General features: G+C 44.1%; 1 protein-coding gene across 16 annotated transcripts in view; it reads left to right on the top strand.

Annotated features, from left to right (window-relative positions):
* Nucleotides 1-27,727, top strand: part of Ptk2 (protein tyrosine kinase 2) — a 225,119-nt gene extending 197,392 nt beyond the window's left edge. For 11 of the 16 annotated variants that reach the window (XM_036208358.1, XM_036208351.1, XM_036208359.1 and 8 more), the window contains 8 exons: nt 488-619; nt 8,580-8,642; nt 13,896-13,935; nt 14,223-14,329; nt 18,200-18,208; nt 19,311-19,466; nt 22,289-22,369; nt 26,541-27,727. In XM_036208358.1, coding sequence (XP_036064251.1) covers nt 488-619; nt 8,580-8,642; nt 13,896-13,935; nt 14,223-14,329; nt 18,200-18,208; nt 19,311-19,466; nt 22,289-22,369; nt 26,541-26,753 — 801 coding nt within the window. In that variant the 3' untranslated portion in view covers nt 26,754-27,727. The remainder of the gene's footprint in view (nt 1-487; nt 620-8,579; nt 8,643-13,895; nt 13,936-14,222; nt 14,330-18,199; nt 18,209-19,310; nt 19,467-22,288; nt 22,370-26,540) is intronic. The other 5 variants (XM_036208350.1, XM_036208348.1, XM_036208362.1 and 2 more) reach the window with 1 other exon arrangement.
* The last annotated feature ends 220 nt before the right edge of the window (nt 27,728-27,947 follow it).

Here is a 27,947-nt window from a genome sequence, read left to right as displayed (position 1 = left end):
AATAAAGGCAAAACATAGGGGCCTGGAGAAATGGCTTAGGGCTTAAAAGAACTAGCTGCTCTTCCAGAGGACCGCGGTTCAATTCCCAGCACCCACATGACAGTGCATAACTGTCTATAACTCCAGGTCCAGAGGACCTGACACCTGCACCTAGTCATACATGCAGGCAAAACACCAATGCACATAAAAAATAAATAAATCTTAATTAATCTTTGAGAGAGAGAGAAAGAGATGCCCCATCTACTCAGTCTTTTCCAGTTTTATGTTTCTACCCTAAGTACTAATGTATTCTTTTGTGTGTTGAACAGTTTCTTAGAAGCAGCCCATACACATGAATATTAGAGACGTAAATCTCAGCCTTCAGACAGATGGCTGGAGTATGTCCACCGCTCTTTGACTTAACAGTTTTGAAAGTCCCACAGCACAAAGTAGGAATATGAGAATGGACTCAGGAAACTCAGTGTTCTGTTGACAATGTCTTTTCCAGGACTCAGCAGCTTTGGACCTTCGAGGGATGGGTCAGGTGCTTCCCCCTCACCTGATGGAAGAGCGGCTAATCCGACAGCAGCAGGAAATGGAAGAGGACCAGCGCTGGCTGGAGAAGGAAGAGCGATTTCTGGTAACCTCACTGCAGAGCACTCAGCCCCATCCCGGTCTACCTCACACCTCACACGCTACTGCAGAACTGTGTTTCTAAAGCAAAAGGCTTACTTTACATCTGGTCCCAACCCTTGCCATTATGGGCTGTTCATTATTTTTTATATTTTAGGAATCCATTTCCAGAATTTTGTAGTGTATTATGGCTCAGAGATTTCTCTGGGCTTTTTTGTTTGTTTGTTTGTTTGTTTGTTTTTCCACTGCCACATTGTTTACACAGAAAATGTTAGCGTGAGGGTAAAACTTTGACCTCAGCCCTATAGACGTGTGCTAACATAGCTGCAAGTCCTGTCTGCCTACTGCCCCTGCTGGAGCATATCTGACAAACGTATCTGGACCTTGAAGAGAGTCTTGCAGGCCGCTCTTGCTGACAGCCTCATTCAGAAGTCCCTTAGGGACATAGAGCTCTCTGTCTGATCCTTCTGGATTGCTGAGTCCTTGCCTCAGCACTCGGGTTTGTGAGACTTGTTCTTTCTCCTCTCCAGCCCTAGAAAAAAATGTAGCTAGAAAGAACCAGGGCTCCAGCTGCTTGCACAAAGCCTCTCTTAGTAGTTTACCTGGGGAACCCAAACCTGGCTTCACTTACCAGTGTCACCTGCACTGATTAGATTTTGTCAGTTAGAGACAGGCTAGAGTTACCTGAGAAGAGGGACTCTCAGTTAAGAAAACTCCTCCATGAATCTGTAGACAGTTCTTTAGTGCATTTCTTAATGATGATTGTTGTGAGTGGGCCCAGCTCACTGGGTGCAGTGCCACCCCCGAGGAAGTGGTCTCCAATGGTGTAAGAAAGCAGGCTGAGCAATCTATAGAGAAAAAGTGGCACTCCTCCATGGCCTCTGCCTCAGTTTCTGCCTCCATGTGGAGCCTGACCTGAGAGTTAAAAGCTGAAATAAACCTTTACTTCCCCAAGTTGCTTTTGGTCATGGTGTTTTATGTTAAATAGAAACCTAAGATACCACCTAAGTGTTGCCCTTTATGCTAAGAGACAAGATACAGAAAGGGCAGGAACCAAATTCTTGTCCTAAACTCCTTGAGGTCTATGGCAGGAAGCACTTAAATCAACCAGTGGTGGTATTGTAAGGTCGTGGTTTCAAGCTGTACTCTGCAGACTTCATCAAGGTGTGATTCTAACTTCATTTGTTGGATATAGCTTTCTCTTTTTGAGAGGGGGTGTGCCTGCACTGTCTTGACAGTTGAATCCAGAGTCTCATGCATCCTAGCTAATTACTCTAACACTGATCTACACAGGTTAAAGTACACTCCACCAGCTTGAATGCAAAGGCTGCTCTGTTTAAATTAAAGTTAAAACAATGAGCCGGGCAGTGGTGGTGCACGCCTTTAATCCCAGTACTTGGGAGGCAGAAGCAGGCAGATCTCTGTGAGTTCAAGGCCAGCCTGGACTACAGAGTGAGTTCCAAGAAAGGTGCAAAGCTACACAGAGAAACCCTGTCTCGAAAAAACAAAAAAACAAAAAACAAAAACAAAAACAAAACAATGAAAGCTTTTACACTGAAGCTGGTGGAATGTGCTTTAGCCTGTGCAAACAGCTAGTGCACTGAGTGTACCCTTGGAGAAGTCCTAGGGCCAACTAAGGGAACAGCCAGCAGTTGTGCGCATGAGAGGCAAATCACACTGGGAAGGTTCTATTTTTCAGTGTTTGTTTTTATTTATTTTTTATTACATTTGGGGGGGTGTGGCTTGAGTGTGTTCTGGTATGTCTGTGGAGGTCAGAGTACAATTGGAGTCATGCAACCAGGGGATGGCCTCAGGTTATCAGGCCTGGAGGCCTGATACCTTTACTTGATGAGACATCTTGCCAGCCCTCAGTGTCTTATTTCTCTTTCAACCTCAGTTGTAGCACATACTTCATATTTCAAATGTCTTCAGAACAGTACATCGTCTCTTAACACATGTTCTTAGCAAAGTTAACAGTGAGTAATAGGACAGTAAACAGTAGCAATATTGCTTATATTCATATGGCATTTTCTATATAATGTTCCTTTATAAGTCATTCAATTTTCACAGGTACCCTGTACAATTAGGAAATGTTCTTAATCTTTTGTTCAACCCCTTGGGTGCCATGTGTGCCTCAGAATTCACTGATATTTTTCAACTACTTAGAAACTTAATGTATGACACAAGTTATTGTTTTAATTCTCCATTAAAATACCAGAGTCAACCATTAACATTTCTACATAAAATACAAATATATTACAGGGAAATAAAGATAATTTATTTTTATTTGGTCAGGTCTTACTACTAAATCAGATACCTTTAAACTAAAATATGCAAGTTAAGATTTTGGAACTACTTCAATACATTACAAGGAAATAAAGATAATTTATTTTTATTTGGTCAGGTCTTACTACTAAATCAGATACCTTTAAACTAAAAAAATGCAAGTTTAGATTTTGGGAGTGAGGCTGAATAAATGGACTTATGTCTCTTCGTTGAGGTAAGGTGCAGATGCAGAGCAGTGGTATATCAGCACTGGGAACCTCTGCTCCATGCAGAGTGGCCCTCCAGTATTGCTGCATATTCTTCTCTGTGGGACTGGGGTTTTCCGTGCTGAGCTGTCACGTCCTTTATCACATGGATACACTTTATATCCCTTTGGAAAAAAAGAGTAGCCTATATTTTCAGGATCTTCAATTAGTTAAGGCAGATCTAGATTTTTTTTTTTTTTTTTTTGAGCTAAGGATCGAACCCAGGGCCTGCGCTTGCTAGCAAGCGATCTACCACTGAGCTAAATCCCCAACCCCCAATCCCCAGATAATAGATTTTAAGTCATGCAAGTAGTTGTGGTTTAATTTTCCTAATCTGAGTAGTCAATTTGGGAATGAATCTTAAGAATACACCAATTGTTCCCTGACCTATATCTTAAGTTTTTTTTTTTTTTTTTTTTTTTTTTTTTTTTTTTTGTCCAGAAAGCCACTGTGTACACACACATATACAGCATATGTTGCATTTTAAAAAGAAATTATTTGAATTTGCTGATAGGTTTCAGTGCATGTGGCTCCACTGAGCAGAGGTTTGCTGCTGGTCACTGGAATGCTGTCACCAGGTTTCTGTGTCAGCTGAGGTCAGAAGAAAAGAGGAGCCCTGGGTCTCCTGTGGTGCTGAGGAGACAGCAGAGTCCAGATGATGTGTGAGCTAAGGCTTAAAAGAGAGACTGGAATTTGCAGAGCAAACAGGCACAGGAAATACATTCCAGGCAGTGGGAAGAGCGTGGGTACTGACGTGGGGTCATGGGACTGGCTTAGCCAGATGTGACCCAAGCTGATCTCCTGAGGGAGTTGGGGAATTCTCATCTGAAGGCTGGGGTGCCTGCATTCTGAAGGCTTGGTTTTCTTTGAGTGTATGTGCATGCATTGCACCTCTCATTCTGAAACCCATGGTGAGTTCTGGTGAAGGCCTAACTCTGTTCAGAGTGTCTCCAGCCTCTGAGTATCTCAAGTGTGTGTGCATAGCCCATCTACAGAGCTGAATGACACATCCCCAAACCCCTGACTATAATGTCCATCTTGCTGAGTCTCCCTCCATGTGCAGCAGCAGGGCCTGCTGGAGTGTCTTTACAATTCAATTCTAATTTATCCAATATAGGTTCTGTAATCTCTGAGGAGGTCCCTGCCTTTGCTGTCTGAATAAAGTGCTGTCGGTCTGTGAAGAGCCTCACCTCTCTCAGCTCCTCCTTGGCACTGAACCTCCCAGTTGTGCATTTCTGTGTGATGCACTATGTTGTTACTTAGGACTTTAGTTGCTGCTGTTACAGGACCTCACTAAATTGTCTAAGATAGCCTTGGATTTACCCATTGTATAGCTTAGAAGGTTCCAAGACTGCAACCCTCCTCCTGCAGAGTAACTGAGATCACAGGCCTAAGCCAACATACCCCCCCCCCCCCCCCCCCAGCTTGCCCTCTGCCTTCTAACAGTCACCTGTGAAGGCTTTCTTTGATAATCCACTTAGATTTTCTAGATGCGCAACTGAGTTGCTTTTTCAGGTTTTTTTTTTTTTTAATTAGGTTGCGGGTGTATCTCAATGGTAAGATGCTTGACTAGTATGTGTAAGGTGCTGAATTCAGTCCTTGGTATAGGGAAGAAAAAAAAATCACATACCTATAATCCTAGTACCCAGCTGGGCTGAGACAGTGTTGCTTTGAGTTCCTGGCCAACCAGGGCTATAATCTGGGACCCAGTGTCAAATCTCCTTGAGTTTTCTTTCTTCATTTTCAGTTCTTACTACAATATTTTTCTCCTGAAGAATTGCCTGCTTGTGCCTTGTGTTCTTTGTCTGCTTTCATTTAAAGATGCTTGTTCTCCATGAAGCATGACTGTATGTGTTAAACATTCTCATCGTAAGAGGAAGCTTTGGACAGGCCTTCCAAACAATGGAGACATCTCATAGGCTTGGGTGCCCAGCTGGGCTTTGTACCAGTTCATTCAGAGCTTTGATTGATGCTCATCAGTTGAGTGATTTTATCCTGGTGGGGGTATTTTCAAAGCATCTTCCTCTTCCTCCCCTCCTTCCCCTCTCATCTCCACATCCCCATTCTGCCACCCCACCCCACCCCCACTTCCTGGATGTTTTACCAGAACATCAAAGTCACCAGATCCTAAACTAACTCTATTAGCTTTTTGTTTGGTTTTCCTGACGTTCCCCTTATACACTTACCCTGAAAGCTAAAGTGTTGTCCCTTCTTTGCCTTCTCTCATACTCACTGTCACCAGATCCTCTTAGTTTTGAGTCCTGCCACCCTCACACTTTCCCTAGTCATATCAGGTACCTCACAGGCCCATCCAGTCTCTCAGCATGTGCTGATGAGCAACTTTGTGCACAACAGTAAGACAGATGCAGTGCCCATTGCCTGTGGTGAGGAGAAAGCAGCAAACTAATGAAGCAGTGGACAGAGGAGAAAGTGAAGTGCTTTGAAAAGAATCTGGAGGGGTACCTTTCAGCCCCAGAGAGAGAACAGATGCAGAGCCCAGGGTAAACCTGCAGGGTAGGGCACAGAATGGACACTGTCTTATCCTAATCTAGTAATAGGAAAAAGACAAACAAACTATAAGACATCCAAGTATCTCCTGCCATTTGCTGTCTTCAGAATGCTGCATGCACTTGCACCCATTTCTATGTAGAGCCCTTGAAGGAGAAAGGGCAGAGCATACAGGTACAAGGAGGAAGCAGGCAAGCCTCAGGGCTTCCCTCTTGAACGCCAAGTAGGTAATAGAGAGAAGCTGTTAGATGAGTGGCGGTAAGCTCTACTGGCCATTGTAATTGTAATAAAATGGTCTCTGAAATGCTGTCACTCTTGCTCCATGTTTTCCCTGCTGAACTGAGGGCTCCTAGGAGCAGTTGGTGCCCCTCCCATCACTATTCAGGCCCTGTACTTAGTGTAGAGGGTACTAACCCCTGGAGTCAGTAAGCAGTGCTTACCTCATGCCTTTTCTTGTGCTTCTGCATCTGACTTGGCATATGGTTCCTACTGTCTATGTGTCTGGGCAGAGATACGGTCTGGAAGGCCACCACTGAGATTTGGGTCCATACACCCGCCCTCGAGCAGACATGACCTGAGAGAGGAATGAGGGTCGAGTGTGGTGATGTATGATTAGGAGAGAACAGAGCATGTATCTGTGGACTCCTGCACCACAGAGCCATGTACCTTCTTGGAGCACATTGCACCTATGTCCAGTCCCTGAACATGTGTTGAACCAGAGGCACTAGTGAGGGTTTGCAGCCACTTCAAAGAGACCATGCTAAAAGTCAGTACAGGAGCTGCCCTCTGTTGGATCCTCAAGGCTTCAGCACTCTAAATGGAGTGTGTTTCTCTCAGAGTGCTGTGTCTGCAGGAAATGAAGGTCTTAATCAAGTTTGTAGACCATTATATATCAATACTCTCTTAAAATGAAAATCAACTAATAGAAAAATGGTATTTCTAAAGAAATACAATATGTAAGGCAAACCGCCTTATTTCTTTTAAATGTTGTCATGTGTATACCTGTGTGTGCATGTGAATTCCGGCATGTTTGTGCATGCTATGTATTCGAATGTAAATAACTTTGAGAAGCTGGTTTTCTCCTTCCACCATGGAATGCAAGGACCAAACTGAGGTTCAGGTTTGTCACAGCAAGCTCTTTCACTTCCTGAACCGTCTCGCTGGCCCAGGATGCCTTATGAACTCTGGCATCCTAAAAAAATTTCCTGGCTGTGGAAGCTTCAGAAGACATCCATGTCCCCTGTGGTGAACTGGGCAGCATTTGTGGGTTGCACTCCCCACTATGAGCAGATAGACTCTGTTACTTGAAAGTTGACTGGTTCTGTCCATAATTCTATCCATTTTTTTTCCCCACTGGATCACAATAACTATTGCTTGGAAAACATAGGTTTCCAGAACTCAAGCTAGGTTTTGAGGTTGCAGTTAGCTGCTACTGTCATCCACTGAGTCATTTATCAGGTGTTTGGGTGGGTCAGAGTTCTTTCTTCAGATCATAGTTCTACACAGAATAATTTCAGTGACCACGGCTTCTGCCTGAGGTCTCATGTCCTCTTGACGGCAAATGCTCTCCATTTTGCTGTGTCCCCTCTCCTATCCCCAGCTCAAGATTGTGACCTTTCGTAGATGGTCTGTGCATGTGAATCACTTCTATAAAGCTCTTGCTAATGAACTCCTTTTCCAGAATGCTGGCAGCCAGAGCAGAGCTACAGTCTGATGAGAAATCTTGTTTTCCTTCTGAGCACTGCTTAAAATAGTGACTTGGCTTCTTATTACTGTGCACAGTACTGTACTAAAAAAGGGACTTTTTATAAAGTTTAAAATGTGGAAGTCATGTCTACATAAAGCCTATTATGTGTTCCTCTCACACAGTGGACCCAGTCAGTCCTGATGAAAGAAAACCAAAGAGGGAGCTAGGGCACAGTCACAAAGGCTGCCTGCCAGAGAACAGCCTGCTCTGATAGCCGTTGGCCTCCCAGTAGGCTTCCTGGGAAAGGGCCTCTGTGTTGAAAGCCTTGGGCATTTTTTAGCAACACAAGTGTAGAGTCAGGAGCTGACCTGTTTGTTACTGTGTCCCTAGAACCTGATTCAATGCCACACAGGTGGAAGCAGCAAACAGAAACAGTACAAGACCCCAAACTGCAAAGAAGATCCCCTTCCAGTCATCAGAGGGCTGCTCTGACCAGGCGTATGGTACTGGAAGAAGAAATAAATGCAGGGCCTTACCCCAAAAATTAAAAAGAAGGGGCACACAAATGGCTCAGTGGATAAAGGCACTTGCTACCAAGCCTGGAAACCTGAATTTGATCCCTGAGACCCACATGGTTGAAGGAGAGAATCAACTCCCTCATGTTGTCCTCTGACTTCCACTCATGTACCATGGTATGTACATATGCACATGTTCACATACACACTAAATATATAAAATTAAAGATACTTACTATTTAAGGAGATAGAATCATTCAAGGTGCACCTAAAGTTTGACACTGTGGGTTAGACATAAGCTCACTGGTAGAGCACATGTCTCACATGTTCAAGGACCTCAGTTATATTCCTAACACCAAAAAGGAAAAGAATTATGAGCTTGTTGTCACAGACCCAAGAAATAATTACCACTTGGGAACACAAACAGCACAATGACATAGTGTCTCTCCTAGAGATGGTGCTGGGCAGAGGCAAGAAGACTAGCTGGAAATTGCTACTGAAGTCGGGTTGAGGCTGCAGTATTTGAGAGTTGGGTATAAAACGATAGATTTGGGTTAGGGATTTAGCTCAGTGGTAGAGCGCTTGCCTAGCAAACGCAAGGCCCTGGGTTCGATCCTCAGCTCCAAAAAAAAACCAAAAAAAACCCCGATATATTTAAGTCCAGATATCTGACAATAACATACACATACCAAATGAAACTATCTTGGCATTTGTTTTAATCTCTAGAAACCTGATGTGAGGCTCTCTCGAGGCAGCATCGACAGGGAGGACGGGAGTTTTCAGGGTCCGGTAAGCACCCACCTGTACTTTTCCCCAGAGCTTGGTCTCAAATTCTGCTGGGCTGGAGCCTTACAGATTGTATTGTAAGAATTGTAAAACATCCAGGCATATTGACATTCGTTCATGATATAGGATAGAATGGCCCTTCTGTAAATAATGTGGTTGGTTGGTTGGTTGGTTGGTTGGTTGGTTGGTTTTGGTTTTTCGAGACAGGGTTTCTCTGTGTAGCTTTGGGCCTTCTCTGGAACTTACTCTGTAGCCCAGGCTGGCCCCCGAACTCACAGAGATCCGCCTGCCTCTGTCTCCCGAGTGCTGGGATTAAAGGTGTGCGCCACCACTGCCCAGCGTGAATGTTATCTAAGACTGTCACTATGCCATGTACCAGATTCTTTGATTACTGCCCCATTACTGATACAGACTTTTAGCAGTACACTGAACTTGTGTACTGTAAGGATTAGGGTAACAGCTACACAGTTGTGATTGCTAACTTTTTTCTTTGAGACAGGGTTTCTCTTATGTTGTTTTGTTGCCTGTCTTGGATCTTGCTGTGTAGATCAGGCTGGCCTTGAACTCACAGAGATCTGCCTACCTCTGCCTCCCAAGTGCTGGGATTAAAGGCATGTGCCATCACGCCCAGCGATTTGCTAACTTTTTATACTCTTCGGTTTTCTGGTTTGGTTGGGGTTTCTAAAGCAGGGTCTCATGTTGCCAAGTAGTTGAGATTGGCCTTAAACTCCCTTCTGCCTCCATTTCCTGGGATGACAGGTTTGCCACATCGTGCTGGACATGACTACAAATTTTCCTAAAGTCATAGAAAACTTGTTTAAGCAAGGTATCTTTTTTCTGGGTGTAGGACAGAAACACCTGAATTCTCTTTAAACAGCCACAATCCAAACAACTGCCTACCAGTGCTGTTCTACACCGGTGTGCCTTGTTAGATGATCCCACAGCGCTTCTAGTTTCATTGAACTCCCAACCCAGAGGCTTTCATACTGTGTGAATTTTACTCCTGGGCCTATGAGGACAGTGCAGCCACAAACACTGTCATTAAAGGTCTGTCCACATTGGCTTTGTTTTTGTGGCTCCTCTCATACAGGACACTTGGATATTCCCCAGGTACTTCCTTTTCCAAATAATAAAAAGCACTGTGCAAAAGCAAGTGGTTAGGAAATCATTCTTCATACCCTCTGCACTGAGGAGTTTGTAAGTGTGGGTAGTGGGGAGCAATCTGGGACCCAGCTTAGTGGTAGGGTATGCTCTTTTAATGCAAGAGGTGTCCTGGGTTGGTTCCCCAGAACCACCAAAAATAAGAGGGTTTCTCTATGTGTAGTGACACATAGCTGTAGGCTCAGTCTTAAGATGCTGAGCAGATGGCTCAGTAGTTAAGAGTGTTCCAAAGGATCTCTTCTGGTATCTTCAGGTACCTGTCATACATGTGTGTATACACTTACATACACAGATACATACACACTGTAAAATTTAAAAATCTTAAAAAAAAAATGATATGAGGCAGGAGGGAAGATCAGTTAAGCTTGGGATTTCCTGCCCTGACTAGGCAACGTAGTAGAATCTATCTTAAAAACCAACCATATTAGTTAACTTTTTTCTAAATTTTTTTTTATTTTTTACAACTTTAATTTCTAATGCCCCTTATTTTCCTAAAGCATAAATGAATATACATAGCTAGATTCAAGAAAAAGTATAATGTAAGAACACTTAAAAAATGTTTAAGGATCAATCAGATCCAAACTTAGATATGACACCTTCACTATTTATTCACTGTATAACCTTGGATACATCACCTGACTTGTTTCATCTCATCTGTACTATAAGGACTGAGGTATCTGAAAGACTTACTGTGAGGACTCTCTGAAATACCGATTGTGAGTGAGCTAAGAAAGAGTAAGGGGGCCAGCTGTGGTGGTGCACGCCTTTAATCCAAGCACTCTGGAGGCAGAGTCAGGCAGATCTCTGTGAGTTCCAGGACACCCAGAGCTACATAGTGATTCCATGTCAAAGAAAGGAAGGAAGGAAGGAAGAGAAGAATAAAGCATGACCCATTTAAACTTATTCCAGAAATCACTGACACCTTGGGGGAAAACAAATTAGTAGATCAGTGCCTCATGGATATTAATTTGCCCATGAGTCCCACAGGGACCATGTTAACTTTTTTATTGTGATAAAACACCATGACCAAGGCAATTTATAGAAGAAAAAGTTTATTTGGGCTTATAGTTCCAGAGGGTTAAAGTCCATAATGGTAGAGACAACATGGCAGCAGGCAGCTAAAACATCAAGCATCAAGCAGAGAAAGCAAATTAGAAATGATGTGAAGTCTGTAAATTCTCAGAGCCTGTCTCCAGTGACACACTTTTTTTTATTAATTAGTAAATTTTTTCCCAGCCCAATCACAGTTTCCTTTCCCTCTCCTTCACTCCCTCCTCCCTCCCACCCTTCTTCCTTTCCTCCCTCCCTCCCTCCCTCCTTTCTCTCCTCCCAGTCCCTCTCCCCAGCCTCCCCACCCCTCATCCACTCCCTTTCCCTCCCATGACTCACATGTATATCAGACAGCCACGTCATATCTAGTTGAAGGGAGACTAGGCACCTCTCCCTCCATTAAGGCTGGATGAGGCAACCCAGCAGGAGGAAAGGGTCTCAGAGGAGGTAACAGAGGTCAGAGACAGCCTCCCACCCCAACCCAGGAGTTCCCACAAGAGGACCAAGCCACACCACAACTGCAATACATGACACACTTCTCTCTTCTTCTCTTCTTTCTTTCTTTCTTTCTTTCTTTCTTTCTTTCTTTCTTTCTTTCTTTCTTTTTTTTTTTTTTTGAGACAGGTTTTCTCTGTGTAGACCAGGCTGACCTCGAACTCGCAGAGATCCAGCTGCCTCTGCCTCCCAAGTCCTGGGATTAAAAGCATGCACCACCACTGCCTGGACACACTTCTAACAAGGCCTGAACTAAACAGTGACACCAGCTAAGGTCCAAGTATTCAAACATGTTATATATAGCCTATGAGGGAGATGCACACTTAGACAACTACACCTTCAATTTAAATTATTTAAATACTCAAATGATTTTTTTAAGTCAAGATAAATAGCATTTTTAAAAAACAACTGTGATTCTGAGGCAAGGTTATGAAACAGTTTTGAGAGTGGGGCAGGGATTAAATTATACTAATTTTAGGTAGAAATAGTCTTGTATTAAATCTTTTTTTCCCCAGAGGGGGAGGTCTCTAAGCTAGCCTACATTTGCCTCAGACTTGCTTATCTTTTGCCTCTATCTGCTGGGGTTACAGGTATGTATCACCATGGTTGATAGGATACTGAGGAAGTGTGCTTGCTACCAACTGAGCTACATTCCTAGCCACGAAATAATTTTAATTGTGTGTGCTACTCTATGGCTCTGGTGTTTTAAAGAAGTGCTTATTCCAGTTGAAAATAAAACAGTATATATGTATGTGTGGCTGTATGTAGATGAATTTCTAAACAGTCTTATGAATAAGAAACACAGAGCCAAATACAGGGGTAATGGCAAACGAGATCAGAAAAATAGCGAATAGCCACGACTAGCCTTAGCTTACCACCTCACCATCGCTCCCCCAGAGAGAGCTTGTTCATGTCTAAACTACACTTTTATTGCCTTCCTGTTCTGTCTTCTGATTGGCTTTAAGCTCAACCACATCAATTCCTCGTCACTGCCTGTCTATAGAGACCTCCAGGTCTCTATGGTTGGTACTAGAATTAAAGGCTCATGTCACCATGATTGGCTGTGTCCTTGACCACACAGAGACTCCGCCTGCCATGTGATCGGATTAAGGGCGTGTGCCTCCATTGCCTGACTTCTGTTTATGGCTTACTATGTGACCTCTGATCTCCAGACAAACTTTATTTATTAACATACAAATAAAATCACATTTCAGCACAATTAAAATATCACCACCGCTGTATATGTACATATGTGTGTATATATAGCCTAATAAGAGCTTCATCACATTTAGACTTGGGTATAGTTTTGTTGTTGTTCTCCAGTGGTGGGCATTCAGCCCAGATGCTCACACATACTAGCAGGCATACCCCTAGCTATAGATTGGGCTATAACCCTAGCAATAGATCAATTCAGGTGCAGTTTCAGAAGTTGGGTGTAGTAGCATGTACCTATTATCCCAGGTCTTGGAACATAGAAGCAAGAGGGTCGTCAAGTTTAAAAACACCATAGATTGGTGGTGTCACACCCCTTTAACGAGAGGCAGAAGCAGGGGGATCTCTCTGAGATCAAGGCTAGCCTGGTCTACAGAGCAAGTTCCAGGACAGGCTCCAAAGCTACTCAGAGAAACTTTGTCTTGGGGGTAGTGGGGAGAACAGGCTGGAGAGATGGCTCAGTAGTTAAGAGTACTGGCTGCTCTTCCAAAGGTCTTAAGTTTAATTCCCAACAACCACATGGTGCCTCACAACCATCTACAAATGAGGTCTGTCGCCCACTTCCGGTCTGCAGGAATACATGCAGACAGAACACTGTATACATAATAAATAAATCTTAAAAAAAAAACAAAAAAAGCCTAAGCCGGGCGGTGGTGGCACACGCCTTTAATCCCAGCACACTTGGGAAGCACAACCAGGCAGATCTCTGTGAGTTCGAGGCCAGCCTGGACTACCAAGTGAGTTCCAGGAAAAGGCGCAAAGCCACACAGAGAAACCCTGTCTCGAAAAACCAAAAAAAAAAAAAAAAAAAAAAAAAACCAGCCTAGACGACATACATTTATGCAGTTTTAGACAGTACAGCTAGAGAAAGACTTGTCTTAGGTATCTTTTTATCCACTGATAGATAAAAAGACTCAGAATTGTCTGTTAATTGGATTTCCACAGTGCCTTGGGGTCAGTGACACTGGGTACCTCTGGACATCTAACAACTAGTACGACCAGGTCTACTACTATAACTGTTTTGACTATATCCTTACTATGATCTGAGTGGCCAGCCAGAGGACAGGTAGGAATCCTAAGCAGCCAGGAGGATGAACACAAACTCTGAAGGCCTCAAATTTTAGACCTTTAATGGTGAACAATGAGAATTTGAGACCACTGTGTTTAATCCCAGGGTATCCCAAATACATTGGTTACTTGCCCTCTTAACACTCAACTGAGGCTGTCAAGCATCTTGAGATTCCAGCACAGAGTTGAAGGTGAAGAACAGGTAAAGAGGAAGTGGGCTGTTACATCTGGCACACAGCAGTACACTGACTGAACTTTTCTTCTCTACAGACTGGAAGCCAACACATCTATCAGCCTGTGGGGAAACCAGGTAAGTGAAGAAACACACTGTGTGTGAGGAAGTACGTATGGTTTGTTAGGGGTAGGATTTAAGTGAAGTGTCCTGTAATGCTGTCTTCCTCTGCCCACCAGTGTGGTGTTCACTACATTAGGTCTGTGCCTAGAGTACTGGAAAGCTGAGCTTACTGACAAATCATCAGAGGCCCCTTCTTAGAACATGAGCCTCCTGTATGCTATAGCAATGCTGGTAGTAATAGGATTGGGGGTGCTTGGAAATCTGACCAATAATGTGTAATGGGAACCCTTTTGCTTTTCCAGATCCTGCAGCTCCACCAAAGAAACCACCACGCCCTGGAGCACCTGGCCACCTAAGCAACCTGGCGAGCATAAGCAGCCCTGCAGACAGCTACAATGAGGGTGTCAAGGTGGGCATCTAAATCTGTGCAGCATAGTCTGTTCCAGGTTGGTGGGGTCACTGAGTCCTCAGCACATGACACTTACGTTGTAATGGTCAGAGATGTTGACAAAGATACTGTAAGAAGCCCCAGGATTTAGCACCCCTTGTTCTGAACCTCTCAAGATTCAGAAAGTATTAACTGGACTCTTTGCTATTGTTCGCTAAGCATGCTAGACTTGAGGGACTTTATACCAGCATCCCCTTGCCAGATAGGAATAAATGAAATAGATGCATCTTGTTTCAAACATGAAACCAGGGTGCCTGGGATAAGTGGGTGCTCATTATTGTCTACACATATTTATAAATACAGCTTTGTGGAAAGGTATTTTCCATTTCAGCTCAGAAAAGGACTGCTGGACCCTTGCTCAAACCAAGGGCAGCATTTGACTCAGACACGCCTACAAGCTTCCTCTTGAAGGGACTCCTTAGTCTCTCCCTAGGGTTGTGTCACCAAACATCACTGTCTGGTTCTCTTGGTTCCCTTGTCTCCTGAGGAAGGAGAAAGTGCCCACCCTACCACCCCACCCCACCCGGTGACAGGCTCCCTCTCCCTGTGTCCCATTTTTCAGTCTGATACACATTGTTTTGCATTTTAATAGCTCTAGAATAGGAGCAGAATTTATTTCTTAGTGGTTTAGATTTTTGTCTTGGGTTTTTTGTTTGTTTGCTTGCTTTGCTTTGCCTTTTTAATGAGGGACTGAGGGATGGGTTAGTTGGTAAGGTGCTTGCCACATAAGCATGAGGTCCTGAGTTCAGTCCTCAGAACCCATGTCAAAATATAGGGTGTGGTATCATCTCAAAATCTCGGTGGTGGGGAGGCAGAGACAGACAGACCCTTAGGCTTCACTGGCCATCTACCCTAGCACAATCAGTGTCCCAGTAAGAGACACTGTCTAGGGGAAAACAAAAACCAGATAGACAGGCATGATGTTGCAAGCCCTTGATTCCAGGACTCTTGAGTCAGAAGCTGCAAATATCTTTAAGTACAAGGCCAGCCTAATCTACAAAGTGAGTTCCAGACAGCCAGCACTATAAAGTGAGACCTTGTCTCAAAATAGTAAAATAAAGACCAGATTGGTGGCAGCTGAGGAGCAATAGCTTAGGTTAACCTCTGGCCTCCATGCATATGCATGAAATCATGCAAACATACAAAAATGATGCATCATTAATGTGGTGGTGTATGTTCCTGTAATTCCAGCACTCAGGAAACAAACAGGAAGGTTGAAGTCAAGGCCAGCCTGGGCTACATAACATGACTGTCTTTATTTTAAAAAAGAAAAAAAAAGTGTCTGTTATAATGGATGAAACCTTAAATCTGATGAGTATAGGTAGTTTTTAGTGCATCTTCTGCTACTTGCAGTGACAGGCTTCCATATTATTTGACCTTTCCGTCAGTCTCACGAGGTTGGTAGTGGTCACATTTTTCATACTAGATAATCATGGTTCACAGAAGTGGAACAGTTTGTTCAAGGTCACTCAGAGCCAATGATTGGACCAGCATGTCACTGTGGGACCTATTCTGCACACTGAAAGTCCTTCTTCTGGAGTGATCAGAGTGATGTGATGTCATCTCAGAGAGAGAGGCAAGAGGGCACTTCTTCACCATGCTCAGGGCAAGTTGGTCTGTGGTGCTGAGGACACCATTGCCTTGTCCATTCCCCAATGACAACATGGATTTACTGTGGCACAGATTAGCATACTTGTGCAGTTATGTTGAGTAAACACAGCTGGACTAGGGGGCCCCTGCTAAGGGGATCAGTCCTAGAACACCTACTAGCTGTTGTCAGCTCCATGAAACCAGGCAACTTCTCAGCAGCTGTCCACAACACTGAGTATTCTTGGAGAAGAAACTGGTAAAGACACAAATCTTCCCAATACTGTTTCTTGAAATCTGAAAAGAGAAAGGAAAAGTTAGAGCAATGAACTGTTCTCGTTTCAAAAGCCAACAAGAACAGACCTTAGAACTGCCTTGTGTTATAATGAATGAAGTCCTGACATTTTTCATCTTACTCCATAGTTCATGATGAAGTATATTTGAGAATACCCTTAATACAGGATGTTGCATAGGGAAAAATCTTGTGAGAGAATTAGACTTACTTCATCTAGATGAAGATGATGTATGTATCTTTTTTCTTTTCTTTTTTTAAAAAAGTATGTATACAGTGTTCTGCCTACTTACATGCCTGCGTACCAGAAGAGGGCACCATCTCATTATAGATGGTTGTGAGCCACCATGTGGTTGCTGGGAATTGAACTCAGGACCTCTGGAAGAGCAGTCAGTACTCTTAACCTCTGAGCCATCTCTCCAGCCCCTGTATCTCTTGTTTTCATTATCTGCTTAGTATAGGTAGTTAAACCCATCCTAAAGGAATAATATTGGGCTTTTTTGTTGTTGTTGTTGTTGTTTTTAACAATATTTCTATATGAAAAAGTTTGCCTTGAACTATTTACAACTCAAATTCACCCAAATAACATTTATCCAGAAATAGTCTCCAATTTTCTTCGTAGGCTTTTCTTTTTGTAGTTCTGTTGTTTCCTACTATCCATGCCAGGCAGGCAGTTCACCACTGAGCTCACATGTCCTATTTTTCTTTCTCTGAGTTTTAAGCAGAGTAGGAATTGACTATCTATAGTAGGTAATGGATTTTTAACTGCCAACCCAGGAGTTTCTAAGTTATCAAGTATTTGAACAATAAAAAAATCTATAATGGATGTCTCTCCAGTCACACTCTGACTTCTGGTGTGCTCCTATGAAGAGTCATAGAGGCACGATGACAGTGTTCTCCTATGACTGCTTGAGCAAAGGTTTGTGTCATGCAGAAGGAGAAGAAGCTTTAAGCAGCGTAAACTAAGTTTCCATTGGCCTGCTGGCACTAAACAGTTATTTTATATCTTGATGCTAATGCTCTTTAGATATCCCCTCCAGGAAGCCCACACACCTTCCTATGCACTTCCTGTGAAGAGACAGATAACTAACTACACTGATCCTCAGTGCCCAGGAAACCTCTGGGTGTTTACAACTCTGATCTGAAGGCTCTGTGAAACTTAGAGTGGCATGGTGGCTTTTAGACATGGCTATAGGTGGCAGGCTACTGCATTTCCCATGCCAGTCTGTTCACAGTAAGATAGCTAGGGGTTGAACTGAGGAGACAAAACAGCAAAGCCACCCAGTTTACAGAACAAAAATGCCATCCTGATCTGCATTATAATTCAAGCATTTTGAGACACTGAGGCAGTTGAGTTGAGAGTTTGAGGCTAGCCTGGGCTACATAATAAAATCTTATCTTTAAAAGATTTAAAAAGGAATACATACAAAACAACAACCACAGAAATGTGTGGGAAGGAGAGTTAAAAATTAGCTTCTGAAGTAATTAGACATAGCCCTAATAAGTCTGTCTTAGACATCAAGGACTTGGAGGCAGAGAGACCCTGTGCAGTGACTGAGGGTGGAGTAGTTTCTCGCCAGTTTCCTGGAAGTCAGATGGCAGATCACTAGTTACACATGCCCTTCTCCTCGCTCACCAAGAGCCTTGCTCTCTAGCCTCTTGCACGACTGCCCATTGCCACTCACAGGCCTTGCATGCTGCCCTCATTTATCTCATGGGAATGAATGCTGCATGGCAGGGCTCTAGTAATGTGCTATGCAAAGAGCTGATGGCAGGCACAGGCACTCTGACAGCCAGTGAGCAGAGAGCACCCAGCAGGCTTGTAGCTAGTGCCTGGGTGTTCTGCTTATACGTTATATGGGAGTTTTCTGCTGCCTTATTAATATTGTTTTTCTTTTTTCCCTTTCTCTGATAAATTCCTTTAACTTTTCCTCACCTCTGTTCGACAATAGCCGTGGAGGGTAAGCACATCATATCTGTGTGTCTGTCTGGATCGCTTTATCACACCTAGCTTTCTGCATGTGACTCTGGACTAGCATGTGGATAGCCCTGTGGGAGGGCACACTTGCTTTGTTTGTCACCTCTCATGACAGACAGATGCCAAAAAGTGTCTTCATATTTTCCAGAGACTGGTACATGACCAGCTTTGCAGTGAACGCAGATGCAACTGTCTGCTCCAGTGTGCCTTGCCAAGGCATCCAGAAATCTAGCGTAGCCTGAGGACCATAGCAGACCCATAATTGGATAGATACTATACAAGTTAGTCTTTCTAAAATGTACCCACACAACTTGAATTTTAAAACACTACTCAGCCTTTCCTAGGGGCTACGAGTCATTCTGCCCTCCCCACACATGATATCATGGGTAATATCTGTGGCATTTCTGCCCAGTTCTTGTGTCATGTTTGTAGTCTATGATTTAATATGCTTATTATTACTCAAGGAGCCAAGCCCTTCTGGCCTTGGTTTACTCAACAGTCAGCATAGGACTAGCAGGAAGTCCCTTCTCTGCTACTTGAATATGAGTAGCTTTATGCAAGCAGATGGTGTCTGCCTAAAGCAAATGCATATGAATCCACATTTATCATGAAAAGAGCCCTTTGCTGTTAGTATGTGAAGGCAGCAATACTGAGCAGAACTTAAAACCAGCAGAGATCCTTAGTGTAGGTGCTGAGTGCTTGATCATTTAGTGATTGATGTATCAGTCACTTTCCCTAAAATCCAATAATTCCTTGGTTATAAATGCTGTGGGTTATTTCCCTTGTGAATGACTTGGGAGTCTGGAACACTTAATTGCCTCTTTGAATCTGGATACTTTAATGTATGTGATTACGTCTCATTTCCTTTAACTGAGCTCAAAGTTGGAGAACATCACTGTCTCAGATGGTGTCCCTTGGATGACTTGCTTTACTGTCATCCTCAAACTGAACTATGTCCTGAACAAACAAGGAAATTCATTACCTTCTGCATCTGCTTTGATCTCTTTTAAAGACCCTCTAACTTAATTGAGTGAGACCTCACTATCTTCTGGGGAGCAGGAAATGACCAGCTTCTGTGTTATCAGCTTCAGCCCCAGGAAATCAGCCCCCCTCCCACTGCCAACCTGGACCGGTCCAATGACAAGGTGTATGAGAACGTGACGGGTCTAGTGAAAGCTGTCATCGAGATGTCCAGCAAAATCCAGCCAGCTCCTCCGGAGGAGTATGTCCCTATGGTGAAGGTAAAATGCAGTCACTGTATGGTGAGGATGGCCTCCTTTCCCAGGGAAGCCATAGCTGATGATTCGGGTATAAATGCACCACCAGATGGTGACAGTGCCACTGAGAAGCATCCTTAGAAATTGCTATGGCTCTTACTTGCCTGTCAGCAAGCACTAGTCTGGGAATACACACTGAAGCAGTAGAACCTTCTGATTACTGTTGCTTTTCAATTTAGTGGAGTGGACAAAAAAAAAATCTAAACATAGGTTGTGTAGAATGTTATATAAAGTAACTGTTCAGTGTCTGACTAGGGAAGCAGCGTTGGTAGTGCTTCAGTTCAGAGATTTCCTTCTAAAGCAGAGGCAGAAAAGATCATGAGGGGATACTTAAGTGCTTCATGTGCTGGTGCTCAGGAAAGCCTGGGGACATCTTCAGCTGTCCTTATACAGGTGTCTCCACCTGGTTTTGTAAATATGTTCTGGGAATTGAATTCAAGTCCTTTACCTGTAAATCAAGTACTTACTGCCTGATCTATCTGCTCTGCTCCTATGGTGGATTTCTTAAGCTGAGCAGTGGACTTTTATGTGAGTAAAAGTAATAATAAGCCTGTCCTGGTGGTCCCATCTACTCATCTGAGGCAGAGCAACTTCTTGAATCCCAAAAATTCTAGACCAGCCTGGGAAATGTGGTAAAGTCCCTTCTCAAAAAATAAATAAATAAAAATAAGGAGCCAGGTGATGGTGGCACACGCCTTTAATCCCAGCACTTGGGAGGCAGAGGCAGGTGGATCTCTGTGAGTACAGTGTGAGTTCCAGGATAGCCGGGGATACACAGAGAAACCCTGTCTCGAAAAACCGGGAAAAAAAAAATAAAATAAGGAAGAGGGAAGATGGGCATGGTAGCATACACCTTTAATTCCCAGCTCTCCAGAGGCTACACTTGGAAACCCTGTCTTGCGAGGAGAAAGAAAAAAAAAAGGATAAAGAAACAAAAGTATGACAGTAACACTATCCCAGGTGGTGTACACTGATACTGGATCCTGGGAAAGGAGAGAGTGTGTTTTTCAGCTGTTATTCCTCAGGAGCCATCCATCATGGCCAGAAATTCACAGAATAGGCCAGGCTAGCTGTCCAGTGAGCCCTTTTCTCTGCCTCCCAGCACTCAGATTACAAGCACATGCCACTGTGCACAGCTTTATTTTACCTTGGATGTTGGAGATGGGATGCTTTCACAGCAAGGCTTTACTGACTGAGCCATCTCCTCAACCTGTACTTCATTTTTGGAGGAGCAGCTGCCTCTCCACAGCAGCTGCACCGTTGTACTTCCCTACAGCAGTGCTCAAGGGTGTCATTTCTGTGTTAGGTGCTATCACTGATGTTGTTGACTTGGCTATCTACTGTATGAGATACTATCTCACTGGTTTTGATTTTGCCCAGCAAATGTAAAGGAACATCTTTCCATGTGCTTTTTTGGTCATTTAGATCAATTTATCTGGAGAAATGCTCACTTTTTGCCTGTGTTTATCTAGATAATTTTTTTTGTTTTGTTTTTTTGGTGGAGCTGTGGGATGGGAGACAATCTCAGTCTAGATGTTCTTTACAGTGCTAGCAAAGCTGATGACGAGATACACTGCCACTTAATCCACTGTGCTCCCTTAAAAGGCCTGGCCGAAGTTCTTATGTGAACCCACAGCCAAGCTTGAAAAGTAAAGAACTATGTATATGTTTAGCAGTTAAGAACACTGGGTGCTCTTTTAGAGGGTCCAGATTCGATTCCTAGTACCCACGTGGTGGATCACAACCATCTATAACTTAAAAAAAAAAAAAAAAAGCTGGAAATGTAGCTCTGGTAGTTGGCCTACCATGCACAAAGTTATTGGCTCTATCCCTAGTGCCCTGTAAACAGCATGGTGACATGTGCCTACTGTCCTAGCACTTTGGAGGCAGAGGCAGGAGACTCATTTCTTGATAGTGTCTCACTATATAACCCATTCTGATTGGGCATGAACATCATAGATTCTTCTTATCCTCCAAGTACTGGGGTTATGGGAGTACAAGTATGAACCATCATGCCTGGCTCACTGTTTTGACATACTAGATCTTCAGATCTCTTCCTCACTACCCTCTCTTCCTCTCCCTCCCTCCATCCTCTTTTCCTCTCCCTAAAAGTGTCTCATATAACCCAGGCTAGTCTCAAACTCTGAGCAATCCTCCTTCTTCAGCCTCAGAAGTATTGGAATTATAAGAGAATGTCCCCACACCTAGGCCCTTTTCTTTACAACTTCTGCTTAGTTTTGGGTGGTATGCAAAATTCACAATGGGCTCCCAAATAAGGCCCACCTTGCCGTCAGGCAGTGGGAACTTCTCTTTAGCCAGATTCAGTGCACCCTTTGTCAGCTTGTCTGAACTGTGAGGGTGCCACAATCTTCTTGGAAGCCAAGTGGGGGGGGGGGGTTCACATTGCCTGTGGGAGCTGCTGACGTGAGCATCTGCCCTGGGCATGAGCACAAAGGATAGTCAGATGTGAATCTTCAGGGACGGGAACTTAGCAAACATGCAACACCAGTCAGTACTCAAGCAAACACAGATTTATGTGTTCCTTATATATGACCTGTGTGTGGTAGCTCATGGTGGTAATCTCAGAATTTGGGAGGCTGAAGAGAGGAAATTACAGTAAGTTTAGGCCAGCCTTGGCTACAGAGTGATAACCCTATCTAAAATAAAAAGAAATTTTCCTTACAACTGGCAGAAAAGAAAACAGTAAAGTACATGCCCGAGAGAAAAATATCAGTGTTGGCCTGACATCTTCGTGTGTCCTAATCCTTCTACGGTTCTTGTCTTAGGAAGTCGGCCTGGCTCTGCGGACTTTACTGGCCACCGTGGATGAGACCATTCCTGTCCTGCCAGCCAGCACGCATCGAGAGGTAGGCCACAATGCTGGGTGGGGTCATGCTAGAGGACAGTTATGATGCTGGCTTAGTCAGCAAAATGCCTAAGATAAACAACTAAGTTTCAGAGGTTTCAACCTATGAGTATCTGGCTCCACTGTTTCTGAACTGTATATGTGGATGGCATGAAGGAACAACTTAATAGTCTGGAAGGAGAGGCAGAAAGCAAGTCTTGGGACAAGACACACCTTTGAGTTGGAACTCTGGGTGATCCCCTTCATCCCACCAGGCCCCACCTCCTCTTACCCATAAGTCTCATCTTCCCAAGTAGTATTGATATTCCCTGTAAAGGAGATATAAAAGTCCTCTTAACTTAATGTGTCTCCAGTTGCTTTAGGGACCCAAAAATTCACCCAAGACACTGCCCCTGGCAACAGGCACATGTAGCCTGGACTGGCTACACATGGAAACTGCTCCATTGGCCAAAGTACTGGATTACAGGCAGCTGCCACATGCCCACCTTTAGATGCCTTTTAGTAGTTTTGTCTCATTTGTATGACTTCTAAATGAAAGGATCCATAACCCTCCACTGGTCCCTTCTCTCTCTCCCCTTCCCTCCCCTCCCCTTCCCTCCCCTCCCCTCTTCTCTCTCTCTCTCTCTCTCTCTCTCTCTCTCTCTCTCTCCTCTCTCTCTCCTCCTCTCCCCTCCCCTCTTCTCTCTCTCTCCTCTCTCTCTCTCTCTCTCTCTCCCCTCTCTCTCTCTCTCTTTCTGTTTTTCCTACTTGGTTTTTCAAGACAGGGTTTCACTGTGTGGCCCTGTTTATCTTGGATCCCACTCTGTAGAACAGACTGCCTCTGCCTCACCAGTGCTGGGATTAAAGGCGTGTGCCACCATCCCCTGGCTCCCTTTCTTCTTTCTAGGGTACTATGTACTGTCCTTCAACCTATCCTGCCTGGGGTTTTTGTTTGGTTGGGTTTTTCTTTTTTCTTTTTCTTTAATTAAAAAATAAATAAAAATGTTTTTATTTTATGCGGTGCTTTGCCTGCATGTGTGCAATCCCCTTGGAGGCCAGAAGAAAGAGTGTCAGATCTCCTAAATTAGAGATGGCTGTGAGCCATCAGTGCTGGTAACTGCTGACCCGTGTCTCCAGCCCCTTGCTCTTTCCTTAGAAAGGATTTTCAGACTTACAAAACTTGCCAGATTAATACTGAAAGTTTTCGAACATTCTTTGAAATGCAGTTGTCCCGTGTCCGCACTTCACCACATTTTGCACTCTCTCTCTGTCCGAGCTGCCCACTTGTTTGTGTACCCTAACCATGAACACCTGTGGGTCTTTCTGATACCAGCGATGGCCTACTGTATACCCACCCTGCAGCCTTAAGCTCTGAGCCTTGGGCTGTGTCGAATGGTACTGTCCACTGTCTGTGTACCCTCTGCTCACCTGGAAGGTGTTGGGCTGCTTTCTTCTCTTGTATGCATCAAATTTGGGAGTGTGTAAATTTTTTTCTTTTTTGCCTTATTTTTTTCTTTAACTATTGTTGCGTGTGTGTGTGTGTGTGTGTGTGTGTGTGTGTGTGTGTGTGTGTACACACCCAAATACATAAATATGCCCTGCTCAGTCTGTGTGTTACTTTGGTCTGCCCTTTTCTGGGGAAGACTCTTTGTTCTGCTCGCAGCATTCCTCAGTTGCCTGTAGTTCTTTTACTCACCCACCTTAGCACATCTATTGGTGTTATCCTTGTTTAGCTCCTGTTTAGGCAGCAGTAAAAGCCAGAGAACAAGGAATTGGCTGTGAAACTGTCTCCTGGGAATGTTAGAAGCTACATCCATAGTCTCACTAGCATAGGAGAGCTTTTTGAGGCAGGTCCAGGCTATATGGTCTAGGTTGACTTGAACTTGAAACTCTCCTCCCCAGCCTCTCCAGGGCCAGGATTACAGGTGTGCAATGCCATAGCCAGTTGACATGGGCATTTTTTAGTAGCCCAGGCTAAAGGATTCTATAAACATGCATGTGTGTCCTGCTAAGTGATAGCCCCATAGCTCTAGCCAGCAGCACTCAATGTGCCATGTTGAGTCCTGCTTGAGGTGCTCTGCTGAGCTGGAGCAATTCATATTACAAGTGGTACTGATTCATCCCTACTGTGTGACATTAAAAGAGCCTTTCTTTGATCCTGCTTCCTTTCTCCACTGCCTCCTCTCCCATCTGCCAGACAGCTATGCTCAGCCCAGTTCTCTGCAATGACTTGCTCTAAAAGTATCAGAGGCCACTCAGGTTACAATCTTCCTCACTCACTCCTACCAGGCCCCTTACTGGCTCTCCTGCTGCTCTTGAGCACGGCCAACTCCTTGTCATCTTTTCTCCTCCTCCTCTTCTTTTGTTTTTGTTTTTGCTTTTGTTTCTGTTTTGTTTCTGTTTTCTTAATTTCTTCCTGGGAGCACTGCCCAGGTTCTGATTGCCACTGCCAATGGGTGCTGCATGGTCTTCCCCATTTCCTTCCCCAAGCAGTGGCATCACCTGACACACCCAGCCCTCATGCGCTGTCTTGTCATAGAAAACCACTCCCGGCCCAATGAAGTAGGCAACCCCCTATTTGGTTGTAAGTTATTTCACACACATGTGTCAATTCTAGGTCATCTCATTCTCATAGCCCTGTCATTTCCCCTGAACTGTGATAGGCTGTCATGCCCCCATCCTTACATTCAACCTTCACCCTGCTATCAAAGCCATCTTTCTAGAATAGTTGTCTAGATTGTGTCATTTTCCTTCCCCAGTGGTACATATCACCTTGAGTAAGATGAAGTTCAGCTTGGCATGGTCCTTGTAGTCGAAGCTGCTCTACTTGTTCAGTCTAGTCCAAATCCAACTGTTCTCTGCCTTTCTGGGACAGAGGACCAGCTCTCTGTGTGCTACTTATTGTGGTCTTTATCCATTGAGATTCAGGAGCTTCCTGAAGGCCTCTCCCACCAAGTCTAATTCCCTCCTTCATCCATAGCACAAAGTAGTCGTTGCCCTGGGATCATTAAAAGAGCAGATGTCTCAGTCCTAGTTACTGTTCATTGAATAAGCAGGAAGGGCTGGGTGTGGTAGTGCAAACCTTTAATCCCAGTACTCTGGAGGCAAAGGCAGGTGAATCTGTGAGTTTGAGGCCAGCCAGGATAACATAAAGAGACCTTGTCTCAAACAAGCAGGAAGAGTTGTGTGCCCTGCAGGGCAGCATATGCTCCACGGCCCCAGCTAGCCCAGTAGAGTGTGGCTTGAGGATGTCCCCTGACTCTGGCAATAGGAAGCAATAGGTGTAGGAAGCCTATAGTTAGACTACTAAGACAAGATATAGAAAGCCTACAGAGATGGCTCAGTGGTTTAGAGCACTTGCTGCTCTTGCAGAGGACTCTCATTTAGTTTCTAACACCACATGCTAATGCACAACCAAATGTAACTCCAGCTCTGTTGGGTCTGAAGCCCTTTTCTGGCCTCATTAGTCACCTACCTGCACATGACATGCACACACATACATACATAATTTTTTTTAAATTTAAACACAAGAAAAGGCCTGGAAAGAGAATCATCATAGTAAGAAAGCATGACCTTGATCTTTATCCTGTGTGGCCCTCATCAGGTCACTTGGTATTAAAATATTTACATTAGAATGTGCATGCTTGGACTAAATCACCTCAGGTTCTGTCACATTCTATGACTATAAAATGAAGCAAAGTCTACCACACACTGAAGTTAGAGACCAAACAGCAAGCTCAGAGAACAGAGGAGTCAGTCGTGGAGGCATGAGAGCTGGAAATGGAAAGTCTGCTGGAGCATGTATGCACACATGCAGGCATGCAGGCACATAAGACCACACTGAAGTCACTGAATTTCCAAAGTGGACAGACAGATTTCATACCCTGTTGAAATCTTACTCTTCTCCCCCTCCACCCCACCACCCCCCACCTCTCCCCAACACACTGTAACCTGACTGGCCTGGAATTTGCTATATAGACCAAGCTGCCTGGAAACTCAGAGATCCTCCTACCTCTGCCTTCTGAGTGCTGGGATTAAAGGCTTGCACCACCATGACCAACTTATCCTGTTACTTCAAAGGAAAGAAAAGTTTATTCGAGGGAAATAAAGTTTTATATTGTCTTGGAGGCCCAAAGAAAGACTCAGGATGGATGCCTGGGAGTTGATCTCCTGACCCTCTCTTATCTTCCCAGATCGAGATGGCACAGAAGCTGCTGAACTCCGACTTGGGTGAGCTCATCAGCAAGATGAAGCTGGCCCAGCAGTATGTCATGACCAGCTTGCAGCAGGAGTATAAGAAGCAGATGCTGACAGCTGCTCATGCCCTGGCTGTGGACGCCAAGAATCTCCTTGACGTTATTGATCAAGCAAGACTGAAAATGCTAGGGCAGGCACGGCCACATTGAGCCGCTGGCCATCGAACACGGCTTTCTGCCCTTTGGGAGATCTTCTCTAGCATTCCACCAGCAACGAGGAAGTAACCGTGTCCTCGGACGCCCGCACTCACAACTCCAACTGAATGACAGCTAGCTGAAAGTCTCTCGTATAAGTTTAACCACTTGTGTGTGGTTTTGATTTTGTTATTTTTCTAAATAATGTTCAGAAAAGTCTGGATCCACTAATGTGGCATTTTTCTGAGAATGAAGATTGTACATTAAGAAGCTTTTAAAATAGACTTGGTGTTGGAATTGGGATGTGTGCTCCTAGAAGTGGTATTTCCTACTGACCATGGCTTCAAGATGGAAGAGGAGTGTCTGAGGAGGGAGGGCTCCCCAAGACCACGGAGGCTGGCCATCCTTCCTGCCAGAGTTCCTGGGTTCCAGTATGCTAATCTCATTTACAGAGAAAGTGCATAAAAGCTATATTTTGAAGACTGAGTGGTTTCAGAAAAAAAATTCTGCTCTCTCTCCCTGTCTTTTCTTCCCTGTGGAAACTGAGACATTGAGTTGCGAACTCTCTGTAGAACTGATGACAGCTCTTGTCTTTCCTCACCAGAATTCTGTGCCAGTTTTTTGTAGCAATGTAATTTTTCTTGGGAGCAGAAATGCTTTGTACCAGAGCACTCCCAACTGCATCGAGGTTCCGGAACCATCCCTGTTCTCCATTTTTATATAATTTATAAGAATGATTAAAGCCATGTTGACTCTTACAGCCACTGGAGCTAACTGATCTTCATTGCGTCTGTCTTCCCAGGGAGGACCCCGCAGGACAGACAGGGGTGTGGTTCTCTTTAGCTGTCCGCTTGTCACACCATGCGTTTTGTTAGATGGTTTTGAAAGCATACCTTCCCTTTAGTTTGTCGGGGATATAAATTATTCTCAGGAAGAATATAATGAATTGTACAGTTACTCTGACCTATTAAAAAGGTGGCGCCAGTGAAGTTTGTGTTGCTGTGGCATGTTTTTTTAGGGGGGGTTCTTTTCATTTAAAGTTGTTGAGGGAATCTGAGGAACTGTCACAGGAGTTTTTAAGCATCACCGGTCTTTTCCTTTTTCTTTTACGAAGGTAGAAGACTCCATCATAAACAACAAACCAGCCTAACCTGCCATTCCAACTCTGTCAGGGGCTTAGGTAGTTTTGTTTTGTTTGATTTTTTTTTT

The sequence above is a fragment of the Onychomys torridus genome, chromosome 16 (genome assembly GCF_903995425.1).
Source record: "Onychomys torridus chromosome 16, mOncTor1.1, whole genome shotgun sequence".
Lineage (NCBI taxonomy): Eukaryota > Metazoa > Chordata > Mammalia > Rodentia > Cricetidae > Onychomys > Onychomys torridus.
The sequence above is the reverse complement of the archived record's forward strand: the minus strand, read 5'-3'. Positions and strand labels throughout refer to the sequence as shown.